Source organism: Lepidothrix coronata, unplaced genomic scaffold (genome assembly GCF_001604755.1).
Source record: "Lepidothrix coronata isolate B3197 unplaced genomic scaffold, Lepidothrix_coronata-1.0 Scaffold94, whole genome shotgun sequence".
Lineage (NCBI taxonomy): Eukaryota > Metazoa > Chordata > Aves > Passeriformes > Pipridae > Lepidothrix > Lepidothrix coronata.
Window position 1 is genome coordinate 2,469,775 of NW_016690274.1, and position 18,352 is coordinate 2,488,126.

The 18,352-nt window shown below is 38.5% G+C and overlaps 1 protein-coding gene across 1 annotated transcript in view; it reads right to left on the minus strand.

The window, feature by feature from the left end:
• MTHFD1L (methylenetetrahydrofolate dehydrogenase (NADP+ dependent) 1-like) overlaps positions 1–18,352 on the minus strand; it is a 147,399-nt gene that overhangs the window by 72,432 nt on the left and 56,615 nt on the right. Inside the window, exon 20 of the mRNA XM_017821966.1 lies at positions 15,227–15,338. Within this exon, the coding sequence (XP_017677455.1) occupies positions 15,227–15,338 (112 nt within the window). The remainder of the gene's footprint in view (positions 1–15,226; positions 15,339–18,352) is intronic.

Below are 18,352 nucleotides of genomic sequence, written 5' to 3' on the forward strand. Positions count from 1 at the left end.
TCATGTAAAGATCCATAGCTCGTAAGCTAAGTGGTGGGTCCTGACATGAATTGCAATGCATAGTTGAATATACTAACCAAATATATACTTTTGTAACCTCCTTCTGTCACAATATTAACTAGAAAAATTCAAACAAAAGAACTGTGAATTTTAGATTGCATCCTTTCACCATTCATAGCACGTCTCCTTTTGAGGTAACAGAGTATCATTTGCTCATAAGACAGATGACCGATCACATTTTTTAAATGGAGCACAATTATTGGCACAGGAATAAGGCAATTTCGTTACATACTTAAAAGATCATCATGGCCTTTGGCAAAAGAATTATTAATCTTCTGCTGATTACAAAATTAAAACCTCACTAGTTTTTTATTTAGAGTTGTGTGGAAGGAATAATTAACAGCATCACTGATGGATCTTTATTTAAGGCCATTCCCCTACAATTCTGCAACTGAAAAGAGTAGATTAACTTATGGTACCCACAGTATTACCCTAAGGGCTTAAAATAAATCTCATCACACTTAAACTATGTTTCTCTCTGTGTATCTCACTACCAGACTTTCATTTACTTTCACTTTTAAACAATCTAGTTGGCTGAAGCTCCTGCCACAAGTACACCTCCCATTGAAGTGAAAGTGCTTTCTGTTGAGCTCTCAGTTTTTGGGTTCTCCTACAGCCTCCTTGAAAAAAAACTGGACTTTAAACATGCTTTGAGAAATTATGTTACAAGCATCTGGAAAACACTAAGTTCAAGAGGCAGGCAGAGAGCCTGAAAATTTCTTCCCTAGTAAAGTTCTAACCACTTCATCAAATGGTCATGAAGTAACAACTGTTTTAGCAACAATATTGCACTGTTTTGTAAAAAAAGGAAAGAAGGAACGCAAAAGATCTTATTCTTGAGACAAAACATCACTTCAGTATATGCCCTGGAAGATGACATACTTTCTAAAGAGCAGCAGAAATACAATGAGGAAATGAGTGATCATATTGGTAGTGAATGATGAATACAGAATTTTTTGCAGCCATACAAGCTACCATCACAGCCTATCACAACTCAGAGACAAAATCTGTTTAACCCACCACCACCACCACCACATGCTGGGCTGTGAGCATTCATGCACTCCTGCATGCCTTCAGATGCGAATGGCTGCGAGAGGCCATGAGGTCAGGAAAACACCTTGCCAACCACACACGCTTCTCCTTGTTCTCATCACAAAACAAAAGCATCTGTGCTTGGACAGCAGAAGAGTAGTGTTGGCTGAGGCTGCGGGGCGGATGCCACACAACAAAGAGCCGCCGCTGAATTGTGATGATCAATGCTCCTGTCACTTGGCGCAATCACCCGAAGCATGCCAGGCACAGAGTCATCAATCACTAAAGTGTAAGCCTACCCCACAATGCATGCAACTATTCGCCCTGGGCTGCAGTCCTGTTAAAACTCCCCCTTCACTCTTTACCGAGGCACATTCTTTGAGAAGTATTCTCCACCTTGCCCTTCTAAAATCCTAGGGAATACTTGCTTGTTATGATAATGATTTTGCCCATGACTTAGGCACTGCCTTTTCAGTGCAGACATGTAGTGAATCCTTCTCCTAGGAGGACAAACAGGTTCTGGTTTTCTTTCATTCCACTTAGTCTTTGCTAGGAGACAGAATGCCTTCCTTTCATGATTGGTCTGGGAGAGGACATCAACACTGTTCTTGACAAAACTACTGAGCCATGTTTTAGAAATACATGGGAAAGGGTATCTCCTGTTACATATCCCCAGGAAGAAGAGTATTTCCCTGCACTAGCAGTTTGTCTTGATGGCCCACGGAAAAATCTGATGCAAAGGCCGTAAACTACTCTACAAGACCATCCCAAGGGCTTATCTGGAGAGGTCTATGAGAGTGGAAATTACACTACACAGAGTGTAATATGTTTATCAAATGCATACAAAATTTAAGATATCAATAAACAGGAAGGCTTTCCATAGAGACAGAAAACACTGGGTACTGTTAGTAGTATTTTGGGAGACAGGAAAAAATGCCTAGTGGTGAGAACATGCAGCATAAGCCACAAAAGAGCAGAGGAGGGTAAAAGATGCAGGCATGTAAAGCCCACTGTGCAGTACAGACTTTGTGAAATAGCTCATGCATGTGGAAATGCATCAGAAGCAACTTTGGAAATCATAGAAGCTTTTCAGACGTAGGCATTAGCTTAGTTGTAATCATCTATACTTTTAAAATAAACTGTACAAAGCTGGTATTTGAACCATTACTCAAAGTGTAAGATTGATGGCTTGTGTCAAACTTATTAATATGTATTTACTTATTTCCCTATAATTTTTGGATAAGGAAAAAGAGCTCAACTGGTAAAAAAATGCTGTGGAAAATAACTGTCTGTTGGACTGTATATGTGTCATGTGTAACCTATCTCATAGAAAGAATTACAGACTAAGGAGAGAGAAGGTACTAAGGACACACACCAACAAATCACATATAGAGAAGGATTTTCCTACAGGAACTTACCAATTAAGAACACAATCAAAACCAAAGCCAAATCAAACCATAATTCTGCTAGTTTATAAGAAAAATCCTTTCAGCTGCTCATGGATAGACCAATTCTTTAATGTCTATTGTGAATTTCTTCACTTAAACACAATTTATGTAATCAAGGTAACAGAATTGCCATTGCAAACTACTCATTACCATTTCTGAAATATTTCTACATTATTAGTTGATCCCTCTTTACTACAGATTATAAATTATTAATTCTTTTTTCATAATTGCCCATCATCTTGTCATCTCAGCTACTCTATCATCCTTAGCCCTCCCCCACATTTTTCTGATTTCTCACTCCTTGTGCAGTGAAGAACACCAAACCATACACTGAATTCCTAATGGGCTCCAGGAAAAGCTGAACCTGCAACCACTGATTTATGAAGCTGTTACTCACTCTCTTGGGAGCTCTGAGATGCAGTAGACGGAGGCAGCACATAGATGCTGTGTCCTCATGCATGTAAAGCATCTGCTCTGTCCCTGAAGCTTCATTCCCACTCAGAGCTTGCAGACAGAGCTAAGCTGAAGATACATTACAAATATGTGCCTTATTACTGTAGGAAGCACAGTTGAAGAGTTTGAGATTGTCAGGTTCAGTAAAGTTCTCAGCATAGAAAATAAAGGATAAAGGGACCAACAACAGAACAACCATATAAAAGGTCACCCAAAATTTAAAAAAGGCTGTAACCTACATTTTCTCTTACAGTATCTGAATCTAATCTGTTTTCTCAATCAAATCAAATTAATTAAACAGCAGTTTTATAAAACTGCAAAAATTAAATTACAAGGTCAGAGCAGGAAACTGACCCTGAGATGCCATTTAGGATATTAATCTTGTCTTTTAATGTATTATTTTATAGAATCAGAGAACAGCCTCTGAACACTTTCAAATATCATCAACATCTGACCTTCAAAAGCACTTTGGCTATTTGCCAAAGTAACACTCCTTCCATTAACAAATCATACTGGCCATACATAACCTGGCATTATTTGCAATCTAATTAACATGTTTAAAAACAGTTTAGAAACAAATTTATATCCCTAGTCATGAATTCTTGAATTTTTCTTTAAAGCTAATGACCCACTAAGTCATAAGGTCAGATATGTAAGCAATCTAATTAGTGTTTTCAAAAAGAAATAACTATTTGCTCTTAAAATTCCCAGCACACAATAACACATGTAGTTTGTTGCTTGAAAATTAAAAAAAAAACAAACCCAAATCAACAATTTAAAGTTAGCATATTTTCAGAGAAATCACAGTATTTTTCTTTCATACTGTGTTTTCATAGAGTACTTCATAACATTTTTGAGGCAAAACAAAACATCTGTAAATAAAATCCTTGGAATGCTCTGCACAAGCATTTTTCTTCCAGGAACATCTAAAGACACACCTTAACTTTTTCCCTAAACCACATTATCTTAACTGGGCTAGTAGAGAGGGTAGCACAGGATGAGAAGAAAACATTGCAGAGTTCTGATTCTGAATTAGAAAATGTAGCTTTAAATAGTTCTTTCTGAAACACCTGTTAACTGGGCTCCCATGTGCATGTGTTTATGGAATACTAGTGGAAAACAGAAAACCAACTCCACAAAATATAAAATTGTACTAAATGATATTAGAACTTTGCCAACTGTAATTACCACTATCAAAAATACATGTACTTATGTCCTTTCCACATTTCACATTTGTATTGACTTCTCTGGAGCCATGAAGATTTAAGTCAACCATCCTAGAAGTAAATACACAAAGCAAATAATCAAACATTGCCCTCTCCATATGTGTACACTATTAACAATTTTAATCATAAAAGTTTTCAGAAAACAAAGCACTTCTGCCTGTAGATTCAGAACAATGAGTCAGAAAATAAAACCCAAAAACTATTTTTCCCAACATGATGGAAATATCTGAACAAACCTAATTCTTATACAAGTTGTCCATAAAAGGAACATCAGATTTCAGTATCAAAAGGTCAGTAAAACAAACAAACAAAAATCTAATAAAGAGCTTATATTTGCAACTGATATTAAAAATAAACCATCTGCCAAAATTAAAATTTGGCCTTTGAAATGGGACTTGAACTCTTTATGCATACTCTGCCCTGCTGACCCTTGCTAAAGGGTGTAAGTCAATACGAAATACAAACGGAGAGAGGATGATGGATTTTCTGCCAAATAACCCTAAGCAAAAGTAACGCTGTTAGCCATGGAGCCTGCTTTTATTTCCTTTGCCAAGTGATGAATTAAGAGGACTTCCTAGCACACATGATATTTTAGTGTTTGCATATTTTTAACCCCTGGTTCTTTTCTTCTTATAAATAAAAGCAATACAACCAGTAGGTAACAAAAGAACAAAAGGAACTGCTTCTTACGTGTTGGAAGTTTTAACACTAGGTGAGATTGCTAACTTGGGGAAGGAAGGGAAAACAAACAGGACAGAAGTTGCAATGTCATCAGTTTCTGCTCAGTAGAATGGTATTTTATTTATCAGGAACTGGGCAGTGCCTCTACTTTCTGAATGAATGACAGATCCTTTCTATCTATTTTTACCTCTGGGTAACTATCCCGAGACTGAGAATAATGGATAGCCCTTAACAGTTGTACACTCCATTTAATTTATGAATGTCATTGGCAGAAGAAAGAGTTGTGTTAAGCTGTAACATGTTGCAGAAAAGGTCAGCATATAGGACATTAAAATACCATGTCAGCTTGTAAGTAAATTCCTGATGCGTGTTTAAGTATTGGCAGCTGCCATGCAAAAGCCCTGTTACCTTAAAGCTCCTATTAATGTAGTGCTTGGCATTTCCCCATTTGTTATGGTGAGACAGTTTTTGCCCCCAAGAAAGTTTATAAACTGAATAAACACATCAAGAAGAACAGGATTACATATGCAGGCATGGAGGCTGAAATTACTTGCTTAAGGCCAGAAAGCTAGTCAAAGATAGAGGTGGCAGTAAGATGTATGCCTCCTGACGCGCACTACAGTGCCAGATACGCAACAGACCGGGAGCTCTCCATCAGAGATTGTGTGCTGCTGGTGACAAGTTGGACTCAGCAGCTTTATCTTTTACTGGGCAAGAAAGAAGAGAAAGGACAGGTTACATCAAGACACCAGCTTCTCAAGAGCCAGCCAGCAGGAACATTTACACTGCCCTTCCTGCCTCCACATCATCATCATAGCAAATTCCCGAGGCACACAATCCCATCCCAAACACTGTCTCGTTACAACTCCCTTCTACTCTGAAAACCCATATGAAGAGAAGAAAACGGGGCTTTCTCAATTAAGTTACGTGTGTCCAGTTCTCCGCTTGTTTCTGACCCAGCCAGCTCCGTTATGGTGTGACACTTCATTCTGCACACAACTGACACACACACACGTGTCACATCACATCTCCTAGTCTGTGAGAAAAACATTTAATTCCTTTGTCAGTGAGGCACAGAGTAGCATCCACCCACCAGCAAAATTTAAAAAAAACCTTGAAAATAACTGTGGCAAGGCCATGGTATCTCTTAATTGTTTTCTATCATGTCATCATTACTTTTTGAATTGCTTTCCTCACACTGAAATCACTTCATTCATTAATGCAAACTTCTCTGAATGTACGAATTAAAATGCCTGGTCTCTATTGTGACATCTGGCCTGAGAACAGGCCAGAACTCCTGGTCCTCCTCCTCCACTAGGAGGAAAGGCAGTCAAACAAACAGTTTTGCTATCCTACAGAGTGAACTTGGTGAGTAGAAGATGCTTCACTATTAATTACAGAGGCTCTAAAGCAAAGGAAAAGACAGAGCTAGCTGCTACACAGAGAATGAGTGTCAGAGCCTACAAAGGAAATGCAAGCAAATTGCAAGGGTCTTCAGCCCCACAAATTAAAAACTAGTAGCTAATAAAGGGAGGCTACTGTGATATATTAAAGATGGAATTAAAAAAACCCCAAAGTACACAAGAGCTGGATGTACTACTCTTAAAAGAAAGTGAATCAGAAATTCCAAAATCTCAGAAGAAAAAAACCCCAAACCATAAAGTTTGTATCAACATTTCAAATAAGTTCCTTTTCTCTTGGTGCCTTGTACCTGAAAAGTATCAAAATCTATTTTCAAGTAATGTAGGAGGAGTGGGGAGAAATCTGTGTGACTACAGGCTTGATGGTTTTCACAGATTTTTAAGAAAAGAATAATTAAAAAAAAATAAATTGAAATAAGCAAGAAATATAACCTTTGTCTGCCAGAGGCAGGCTATGCCAGATACAAAGCTTTCTCCAGTAATGAAAATGTGACATCATCTCAAGAAGTTGGCCTTCAGGAAAAAAAGCCTGTTACAAAGGAGTCTGTTAGCAAGGCTAGAAGAAAATGGTAACTATATGATTAAGAGAGAAGAATAGGCAGCCATAACAGGAGAACTGTGGGACAGGAGAGAGAACTGGCCTGAGGGCTCTCATTTACTATTTGTTAAACCACATCATTAGAAAGACTGAGGAGCACCCATAGAGTGTATTGGCAACACCAAAGCTTGAAAGCATTGCTATAATAGAGAGGAACAAGAATACCACACAGGAAAAAGTTTCTGTGGTTTTAGGAAGAAATGAAGAGAAACAGAATGAAAGTTATTGGTAAAGAGTTACTGCCATTGGAGAAAAAGGATAAAAATATGACCTACAATTTGGGAACTTCATACTTGCAAACATCAGAGAAGAATCAGGGAGCCTAGCAGTATTAAGTCAATCACAGTGATGCATAAAAAATGTGTGTTTGAATAGTTAGAGACAGTATAAAAATTATCACTTGAGAAAGAGAAGACAAAGCTGTAACACAGTATTACAGAAGAAGAACAAATGAGTCCAAATTGGCCATGGAAACCCAGGCAGCTTACCAACAGCAAGAGTTAAAAATCCTAGCTAGTTTCAAACTACAGTCCCATCAGTTCCTGAAGATCATCTGATATGCTTGTCAGATAAAGCAGAGAAGTCATGCTAAATGGCTGATGGTTTATAATCATATATTATTTTGTTCCTGTAAATTACCCCTCATAATTCTGGACATAAACAGCAGATTTGGGAACAAACATGTACAAATACATTTTGTAGCAAGGAAATGTCAAGTGAATTTCCAACACTTTCTAGACATAATTTTTTTAAAATCGAAGAAGGTAAAATCTCACAACACAGTACTTAATTTGTGAGGTTTTGTCTTCAAAATAGCACCACCTCGCCTGAATTGGCAAAACACCACTTTTTTATGACAAGTCTAATATGGGTTAGACATAAGTCAGTAGTTCACAATCAATACCAACTTTCAGTTTTGAGTTTACTTTTGCATAATTTATAAGATTTCAAATTAGTTCAACTCTGAAATACAGTGACATATGCTACTGACGTCAATGCTTCCTGACACATAAAAACATTCAGGACAGCTTTCTTCTACTCAATACTTCTGAAAAGTTTTATTTTGCAATGTATCCTAAAGGTCAGAAGAAAAAGTGTAAAGAAATATGCAGTGACAATGTGGAGCCAGAACTTTCTCAAGGACTCTGAACACACAAAGATATAAGAGAAGATTTGATTCTCATTTGACATGATAATTCATAAATTATTTCAAGACTGTTTTAAGCACTTTCTGCAATAGAAAGTAATTTAGATCATTGTCACCTGACTTTCAGTTGAAGCAATCCATAAGCAAGCATGATTTGCACCCAGATTATTTGTGACAAGGCAATAAGTAAGCTCAGCTCTCAGGAACCCTGACTTCCTGTCAGTGAAGAAAAATGTGCTGCACTACATCTCACCTCTGAAGACTTTCCTGCTTACTGATAAGAAAATTTGCTATGATTTTAAAAGCAAAAGGGAGAAGAAGAGATTTTAAAAGCAGAAGGGAGAAGATGATGATTTTTTTTGTTTCCACTTTACAACACGTGAAAGAAATGGAATTTACTTTTACCTCAGCAATTGTGAAGAAAGAAATAAAAAGGGCACCTAGGATGTGAATGGCATCAGCACTCACAAGCGAATGGCACAGATTCACAGATCTTCTAGCAGTAATGGCACCTTATTTTGCAGTCTGCGGTACCACTGACTCATGTTATTATTAAACCATGACTTTAAGAGCCCTGCAGCAATACCAACTAACACAGTATCATCTTCCTTTCCCCCATCACCGTCACAGTTGCTCCTAGCACAGCTGCTCGAGCAGCTGCACTATGAATGGGATCAGAGAAAACACTGTAAAGTTTTGAACATCCTTTATCTAGTTTGTAGTACACAGATAGCAGAGTAGGCAAATAACACCTACACTGATAAAGCAGTCAATCACCCTGTACCATGAAACCTTAGCCTTCCTTTAGCAAGAAAAGCCACATTGTTCAAAGAGCAAAATATTGGAATGCAATCACATTACATTTTGTTTCTTGTGAAAATAAGAGTTAGGAGGTCAGAGATTAAACAACACAAGCCAGAAAGATGCTGGGCAGCTTCTTAAAAATTAAAGCTTTCTGGAGGATCACTGCATGGAATCCCCTTCTAATGGTATCAAGCAAAGAAAAAATATGAAAATAAATCCTTGAACTCAACATTTAAATATAATAATATCCCATGGGGTACTGGTGCCAAAAGAAGTTTAGCTGAAGTATTTGGGCTTTATTTCCTTTTCTGGAAAAAGACTGCTACTAAAAAATGGATTGAGTTGTCTTATGATGTTGAAAAAAATCTACTGAAGATTATTTGCTTAGTGTACTAAACACATACAATTTTTATAAGGTGCTTTATAAACTTGTTATACAATGTCTGCTCAGAGTATGTGAAACGGATACTCTTTGAAATACAACTTTTCATGTACTGAACAGATAAAGCAGCTAGCATCATTAGTTTACTCTAACAAGAGTACCAACACAATAAAAAGAGTCGATTACTTAGCTTATAAAAATTTACTGCTTCTACTTGAGTTTATACCATTCAAAAAGTGTGACAAATTCTTCCCAATTACACCAAGTGCACCAACTAAAGAAAGAAACAGAAAGTGAACCTTTCTTAAGAAAGTCACCAATAGCTTGCAATAATCCTCCTCTTGTCACCTGATACACCACAAGGACAAAGTTACCTAGCACAGCATGCTCTCGGCATTGAATGCAACAGGCTTTTTAGGAGTAGGAAAGAAAGCAATTACCAAAAATAAAGTCAAAACCTGAAAAATAAACTTCAGAAAAACTTTGGTTTAGGATTCCAAAAATATACTCACGCTTCACTTATCTTCTGATTTACAACTCCTATACTCAGCTGAAATACCTTCAAGGGATTAAAGAGATGGATGGGACAATCTGTTTTGTACTGCAATAATTTCCGACACACTGACAAATACAACTCAGGACAGCCCTGAATTCAGAGAGCCACAAAACCTAGAGCTTTAGGGACACAGGAGCTGCAAAAGTAATGCTAAGGGTAGCACAGCACTGCACCAACATTACTCCCTCCACACCTTTCTCATCTGGGTCACTTATGGGGCTGGGCACCTCAGCCTCAGCACAAGATGCTGTTAGGCTTAGGGTTCAGTTGCAATTTACACCAGGTGTGGCCTTCAGTATTGAACAACTTCTATGGATCAGCCATGAATTTGAGCTACTTCCCACCAGAGAAGTGAGGAAGAACAAAAGAGGAATGAAAGAGGTTAATATCACAAAACAAATAAAAAACTCAAAGGAAGTAATTGCTTAAATACATATATACTTCCCCACTTATTTGTAATACAGGATTCAGCCCTAATGTCAAGCTCCTGCCACTGCTGAGATGTCAACTTTCTTCACTGTTTAAGAATTAAGGTGCCTCAAAACCAAGTGACATAGAATTAGTTAACCAGGCCAGTTTAGGCAACCTTTCATACAAAAGGAAAATGAAATGCCAGAAACAGATTTCAGGCTGCTGCCAGAGGGGCTAAAGAGGTGTGTGAGAGACCACAAAACTCTGATGGCAATTGTGATGATGGGTACGCTCAACATTCCCCGGGGTACCACTTCCTGGGCCATCAGGAAGGATGCTCTCCAGTGCAGGGGGTGCCTGCATCATGCACCCGTCCTCAATGGGACACACTTGCTCACAGCAAGGGTGGGGAGGAATCTGCAGGGAAACCGGCCCTAAGCAGTAAAAGGCTGACAAGAGAAACAAGTGCAAACCAGCCAAGGTATTGCATGAAAAGTTCAGTAGCAAAACTTGTACCAAGAACTCAAAATTAGAGAAAAAGGCTCAGTTGTCAGTACGTAGCAACAAGGCTCAGGGAAGAGAGAAAGAACAAGCTGCACTAAAAGGCTTAAGCTATCTAAAACTTAATGAGGGCCTGTGATTCACTTGGATACCTGAAACTGAAGCAGGGAATGCCTTCAACTAGGGAGAGTTCACAGCAGGCCTCAATGGTTAAATTTTGCTTACTTTTTTTTTTTAAAACAGACTGTCTACATTATTGCTACTTGACACTACTCAAAAGGCACAGCATGCTGCAATTTAGGCTGCAGAGCAAGCAGAGAAACAGGCAATGCAGGCCAGAGAGAGTAAGGTTTAAAAACAAATTTAAAGAGAACTTTTTGAGAGGATTTTTTTTTTTTTTTTGCCTTGGCCATGGCACACAAACAGTGGGATCTACATGACAGATTGGTTTTTCACTGCTGGCTGTCCCAACTCACCCTCTCCTGCACCAGCTCTGGTGTTTTTGTGACTCTGGGCTGAACTGCTTCTGTGTTAAGTCAGCAGAAAAGTAAGCCAACAAAAAGGGCAATAGGTTTCTGCCATGCAAAAACAGTTGAGCAAAGGCTGAGAAAGGAGACAGATTTAACTGCTCTGGCAATGCAGGCTTAGTCTGACTAGCTAGTGCATCCACAGTAGCTTTACTGGCACTTTAGACCTCCAAATGAGACTATAATATTATAAATATTTATTTCAGCTAAAATACTATCTTATGTGACATTATCTCATCTTCCCCCATCACACAAAACTGTTTGCCCAAACACTGTCTTGCAAGGGGGAAGGAAAGAGATTTTTTTTTTGTTGTAGTTGTTTTCAGTCAAGATGAACCCTCCAGTTCAGCTTATCACATGGATAAGCTATGAACAGGTGTGCTGGTGAAAGAGAGGGGTTGCACAGGACTGTAAACAAGCAGCAGGAGGAAGGAGGGTGCTTAAACCAGGACACAAAATTTAAAAAGTCTATATTTGTAAAACTGTGTTGCAAGTTCAAGCCACGCTATTCTCCTTAATAGTCTACAAACTTAGCAGGAGATTCTGCTCTAAAATAACTATGGCAAAAGTAAAAAAAAAAAAGAATAAATTAAAAATAGATATAAATACTAAATAAATAAACCAATAGAGATTATATATATGATTTATATATCATCATCCCATCTCATGGTGAAATAACACACATACATTAAGATATTTATTCTACTATACAAGAAATTAATTTAATTGCAGACTATGCATCTTACGTTCCTGCTTTGGATGCACTTGCATAAGGCTGAGAGCCAGTCTCTTAGCCTGTGCTCCCTAAAATGCCTCTCCCAGCCACACGGTTCTTCCAGCTACCCTACACTATTTCTAGTGCCTCTTAGGTTCTTTTATGAGCTTGTGCAAGTAACCTACATGGCAGAATGTGAACTCTAATCGCTCATACAAGATTTAATGAGCGTCAGATCCAATGCATGAGAACAGTGACCAGGGAAATGTGGAACAGTGAAAATTTTTACTTTTAGGAAGAGTGAATAACTAAACTTGTTCAGGTAGTTATCCAACTGCAGCATAGCTGGCCTGCACTCTGTCTGTCTGAATTAACTGCAGGATCAGCTTTCCCCAGGCAGTTTCAATGGCCATAATGGGTTCAGGCAAACTCCACACTAAGCAGGAAAGCAGTGGAGTTTCTTGCTAACTGCTTTGCTGCGCAGAATTCACAAGGCACTGGGCTCTCTGTTTGTATGGATGGGACCTTCAATGTGGGACACTTCATAGCTGTCATTTTAGACTCCAGTTTTGTAGGGTAGAATAGGACAGTATCTAATAAGCCAGTGAGTCCTACATGTGGTCTCTTCCCACATGCTCTGACTAGTTACCAGAATAAATGTATTTTTTGAAACCATAAAGCTTACAGTAATTGCAACCATTAGAACAAACATTTACACTTGTGACTATCTGTAAAGTTTATTTAAGTAGGCCACTCTATGAACTATTGCTTTTAATAATCTAACAAAGGATCTACAAATCATGTTGAAGTTCCTTCTTCCACAGAGCAAAGGCAGTCTTGTTCTGAAATCAGTTTCACGGGGATTTGTGTTCTGTAGAATAAAATCTGAACAAGAGCCTTTAGCTGGCAATGCACAAAGGTTTTACTCTATTGAAGATACGCTGCTTTGTCTCCCAACAGAGAAACTCGGGCCAAAGACAAATAAAAGAGAAAAGAGTATTAAAGACAAACAGGTGGGTAAGACCAAAAAAAAGCAAGAAATGCAAGGATACATTCTTAGTTCCTGAGGGACACGCTGAATGGAAGGGAATCCAAATCCGAGGTGATATTTCAGGCTCCAAAACCTGTATTAAGACTCAAGACTGTTGCCAACATACTTTCATTCAAGTGATACAAAACAGACTTCCCACTTGAAAAGATAGCTCACTGCAGAAACAAAGTCACTTCACCAGGTTTATGAAAAACGTTAGTTACTCTAAATGCTTATAGGCCTCATTCCACAGAGCCATGGAACAACAAACATGGCTTAGTGAAATATCAATTTGATTACCATTAAATAAATGTATTCAAAATGCAAAATGTTCTTCTTTGAATGGATGTTTGATTATATTGGAGCGAAATAAACAGACCCTTTAGTTGTACAACATTAACACTGTAAAAAACAACCCTTTCCCTTGACATGATCATGCATTTAAAAAAGGAAATGCAAACACATAACATGTGCCCAGACTACCTTGAAAAGCTCATGTTTCATCACCTTAACAGTAATGATCTATTTTCTTACACAGGTCAGCATTTTCCCAGCTACTCCAACCTCAACAGAGTAAGTGAGAGCAGAATACTGAATCAAACTTTTCCCACGAACACTCTTTGCTAAAAAAATATCACAGGCAAATATGCAACAATCTTTGCAAATTATATTGAATCAGAACAGCAGAGGTTAGCAAAAACTGACTCTAAGTACTAATTTTGTTAAAAATATCCTAACAAGGATCTAAAAATCATTGTGTGAATTTTGCTGCTCCATTTAAAAAAACACAAGGATTTAAAAAAAATTCAAGGCACAGAATGCTTAGGGAGAGCAGAAACTTACTTCTATAGAGATAAACAAGTAAAATAGAAAATAGAAAATCAACAAGTACTGTTTATAAAGAAGAAACCTTCAAGATAATTGAATAATAAAATTTCTACTTGTACACTCATTTTGTTGTTATTCAGAGAATACCAAAGTGACATATTTCTTTGGGATTTTTTTCAAAGTCAATATGATCTACTACAGGTTTCAATCCTTTATTTTTACTTTGTTTTGTTTAAATTTTTGTTACTTTTTAAGATTTCCTTCTCTATTTTTGTTCAGTAATCAATAACTTCTTATAAGAAACCTTTCTATTCTCAATCTGTAAATATATAGGTTGATTTGTATCATAACAAGAAGTATACACATTCTATAACAATGCAAACAACTCATCTTTTTTATGATTACCAATGAATTTAAACAGAACAGACTTTCTATTTAAAAAACTTACTTTCAAGTTATTTGGTCCTCTTTATGTCATTTATAGCAATGCAAAGGTATGACATAAGCATATACATAAATGTTTCTCTACTAGTTTAAGCGTGCTAGCATTAGAAACCTCACGTTTCACATTACTGCACTTCTTCAAGAGCACTGTTCACAGATACTCGAACTCCAGCTTTAGGACTAATGGAAGCCAATCTGGGTGTTCACAACACAGAAGAGAACGGCTGCAGCAGTGCAAAGTCATTACAACTGCAAAGCAGCAACACTCCTTTTATTTTATTAATTCTAAGGTTTAAACACACATGACAATTTTTAAAGCTAGTTCATTGTTCAGTCACAAGTTTTTTTTGCCTGCAACCTTAAGTTCTATATTTGTATTGCCGCTTGTCCAGGCTGAATTCCTAATATAAAAAGAATCCGCCCAGCCAAATGCTTTTATGGGAACTTAAGGGCCTCATGACAAGGTATGACAATGCAGCTGGACCAACCTAATGGCTCACAGCCATCAAAATGAGGCACTATTACTCTTTCTTCAACCACCTTGCCTCCGCTGTTCCTCTGCACTGGCTCATGGTCTTCTGACTTCTTATTTGGCTGAGTCTGCTGAACTGGCAGAGAAATAATTCAGCAGGAAAAAAGAATGGTTTCTGTTGGTTATCGAGTGAGGTCAAATGGATACTAATACAATGAACAACAGGACAACTCTTTCAATACTATACAGTCATTTGACTGGTTCAGCCACCTTATAGAGTCTCGAACATAGTGACAGGATCACTTGAGACAAAGGGCAGGGTAAGAGAAGTGCTTTTGGCTTTTTACACATTCATTTTAAGATTATTTTATGCTGATATTAATAATAAAGTAGAATTCTTACCTTTCATTGCTAATTTTTCCATTCACTTACATCACTGTTTGCCATTTTACCAACAAATCATAACATAATAAACCAAATAATTACTTACCTACAAATCCTTTCTCTCCAACTAATTTAAGGGCAATTTTATCTGCCAAAACAGAGGAATTTCCATGTGCAATGTTAGCAAAAGGTCCAGCGTGAACGAATACTGGTGTTCCCTGAATAATAAAAAATATATTCATTAATTCAGTGAATAGATGCCATGGTTTAATCTCAGCCAGCAACTAAGCCCCACATTACACATTACTCACTTCTCCAACAGTGGGATGGGGGAGTGAATCGGAAGGACAAAAGCTGAGAAAACTCATGGATTGAGATAAAAACAGTTTAATAGGTAAAGAAAAAGCTGCAAACACAAGCAAAGTAAAACAAGGAATTAATTCACTACTTCCCATGGGCAGGCAGGTCATCCCCAGGAAAGCAGGGCTCCATCATGTGTAACGGTTACTTGGGAAGACAAATGCCATCACTCTAAATGTCCCTCCCTTCCTCCTTCTTCCAACATGCTGAGCATGATGCCATACAGCATGGGATATCCTTCTAGTCAGTTGGGGTCAGCTGTCCTGGCTGAGTCCCGTCCCAACATTTTGTGCACCCCCAGCCTCCTTGCTGGGGTGAGAGGCAGAAAAGGCCTTGAGTCTGTGTAAGCCCAGCTCAGCAGTAACAAAAACATCCCTGTGTTACCAACACTGTCTCCAGCACAAATCCAGAACACAGCCTCATACTGGCTAATGTGAAGAAAATTAAACCTATCCCAGCCCAAACCAGCACATTAGGTAAAAACCTCAATACTTTTGCAGACCAATCAACATGATATCTAAATCAAAGCGCATACAGGACGGAAGTGCTGTTAGACAATTTAGGGGTTCTAGATACATCTCAGATGCTTCAGACCTCATTCACTGACAGGCCTAGATGTCAGAACCTGCTTCATTCATAGAAAGGTAACAGACAGTAGTTCAACCCATAGGTAACTTACACAACTTCTCTACTCAACCTTGTACTAAACTTAAGTTTTACTTCTACTTTAATCCAGTATTTACGCTTCTGGCAATCAAATAAATAAGACTGCAGGTTTCAGCTACCAGATTCAAATCCATAGGATTTATTCCAATTTATCTTTTATTAGTCACTAAATTTAATTTTAGTCTTCCAAGCCATAATTTCTTGTGGCATGCAATTACAGGGCTGGTCTTGCTAGAGCCCGGAACACACATGGGCACATGTGATGCATGGAAGCACAACTACAACCAGTGAGAGGGCAGCTGAGCCCATACTGTGGCAGCTGTGCAAAGAGAGGTGCCAGAAGAGTCTCCCACAACATTCCTTGTGCAATTGTGCTTTCAAGAGTTCATCCACACAACACGAATAGGGAGAAAATTTAGACAGTAGGATCCATTCGTAGTCAATAGGCCTCCTGCCACTAACTTAAAATCCAAACACACTACTAAATCACTGGCATGGACAGATGCTCCCCTGGAGCTCTGAAATCCACCAGAAGAAAAGGATGACCTCTTAGAATTTTTTTTTACATAAGCAATCCTGGCAGAAAAGTAAAGACTGGGTACCGAAGGGAGTGAACTCTAGCAGGACCTCAGGCACACCCTGGAACAGAGACAACAATGTCTTCTCAGGCCAGCTTTAGTGACTGTGTCAGTCCATCTGTCCTACTCTGTAGAGTGCCAGTTAGTTTTGCTACGCTCTTAATAAATTATATTGAGAAACAAACAGATGCATTCTGCTGACTGTTTTCAGTACAGAAAATTTTATTATCCAAGTTTCAGTAAAAGAAAATAAACCCAGAATGTCAATAAATATCTGAAGTTATGTGGCCATTAGAAGGATGTTTATAATACTTATTACCATCCTTCTCTCATCTTTACTGTGAGTGGCACTTCAAACGTAATACAACAAACCATCCCAGAGCAGCCAGCCTGCAACTACAAAGAGTTGTCCCATAGAGCAGCTGCTCTGTTACTCATGGTATAAATAAATGCTAAACATTAAGGGATCAGTTGATGAGAGAACAAATGTGTCATGAGAAACATGGATAAACACTATGAAATCATAATGTACATTCCAAACAAAGTAATCTCAATTCTACAGCACTGGATATAAGTTCTACTAAAGTCTGCAGTTATTGTAGGTGGAGTGTCTCACATCTCTCATTTTGATATTTCACTGTCGTTCCTGCATATAAAGCACTGTCAATCACTAATATTTTCAGGTGGCATTTCTGGTGACAGAGTAGCAGGGTTGTGATGGAAAGCAACCCACCAAGAAATCGCTTTAAAAACCAGCAAATTAAAATGCACAGACACAAGTTGCCAGTTCAGTTCCACGCAGGACTGGCATTTGGTATTTTTTGATTTAGGACCTTCTGAACCTCTTCTCCAGGGCATGCAGACATACATATAAAGCCGGTGCAAATCTACTGAGTTGTTCTATTCCCCTTTCACAGGCCCTTAGAAGCAACTCCTCAGACTTCCACAGCTTAACACAATTCCCTTCTACAGGCTCATGGCCAGATCACAGAGGAGTGCAGCTGTCTCTGCAATGCTGCTACCCACAGACACTATGACTTACAAATTATGCTAAATCAAGTGTCAGTATCAGCTGGAAGTCAGCTGGAAGTCAACTGGAAGTCAGCTGATATCAGAAGATATCTCCTCTGGCAGTTTTTTTGCCATTCCCCAAAACCAAAGTGATCTGAAAGACCTGCTTTGGTGAACAGTTTCACCCTACTTGCAGGACAGGTCCACAGCACGTTCTGAGCTGCATTGGTGTTCTCTGTGTTGTCCTTACAGGGGACTTCAACTTGCCAGAAATCAACTGGGGGCATCACACAGCTGGTACAACCTGGGCCAGAAGATTCCTAAAAACCTAGACGACAACTTTATGGAAAAGGTCCTAAGGGAGATGACTCAGAAAGATGCCCTCTTTGATCTGCTGTTTGTCAACAGAGTGGATCTCCTCAGCAAAGTGGAGACTGGTGGCTGTCTTGGCCACAGCAACCACAAAGTGATCGAGTTTAAAATTTCTGTTGACAGGAGGAAAAATACCAGCAAAACCTCAACTCTGGACATGAGGAGAGCAGACTTCAGGCTGCTCAGGGAATTAGTAAGGAAGGTCTCCTGGGAAAATGTTTTTTGCAGGTGCTGGGGTGAATCAC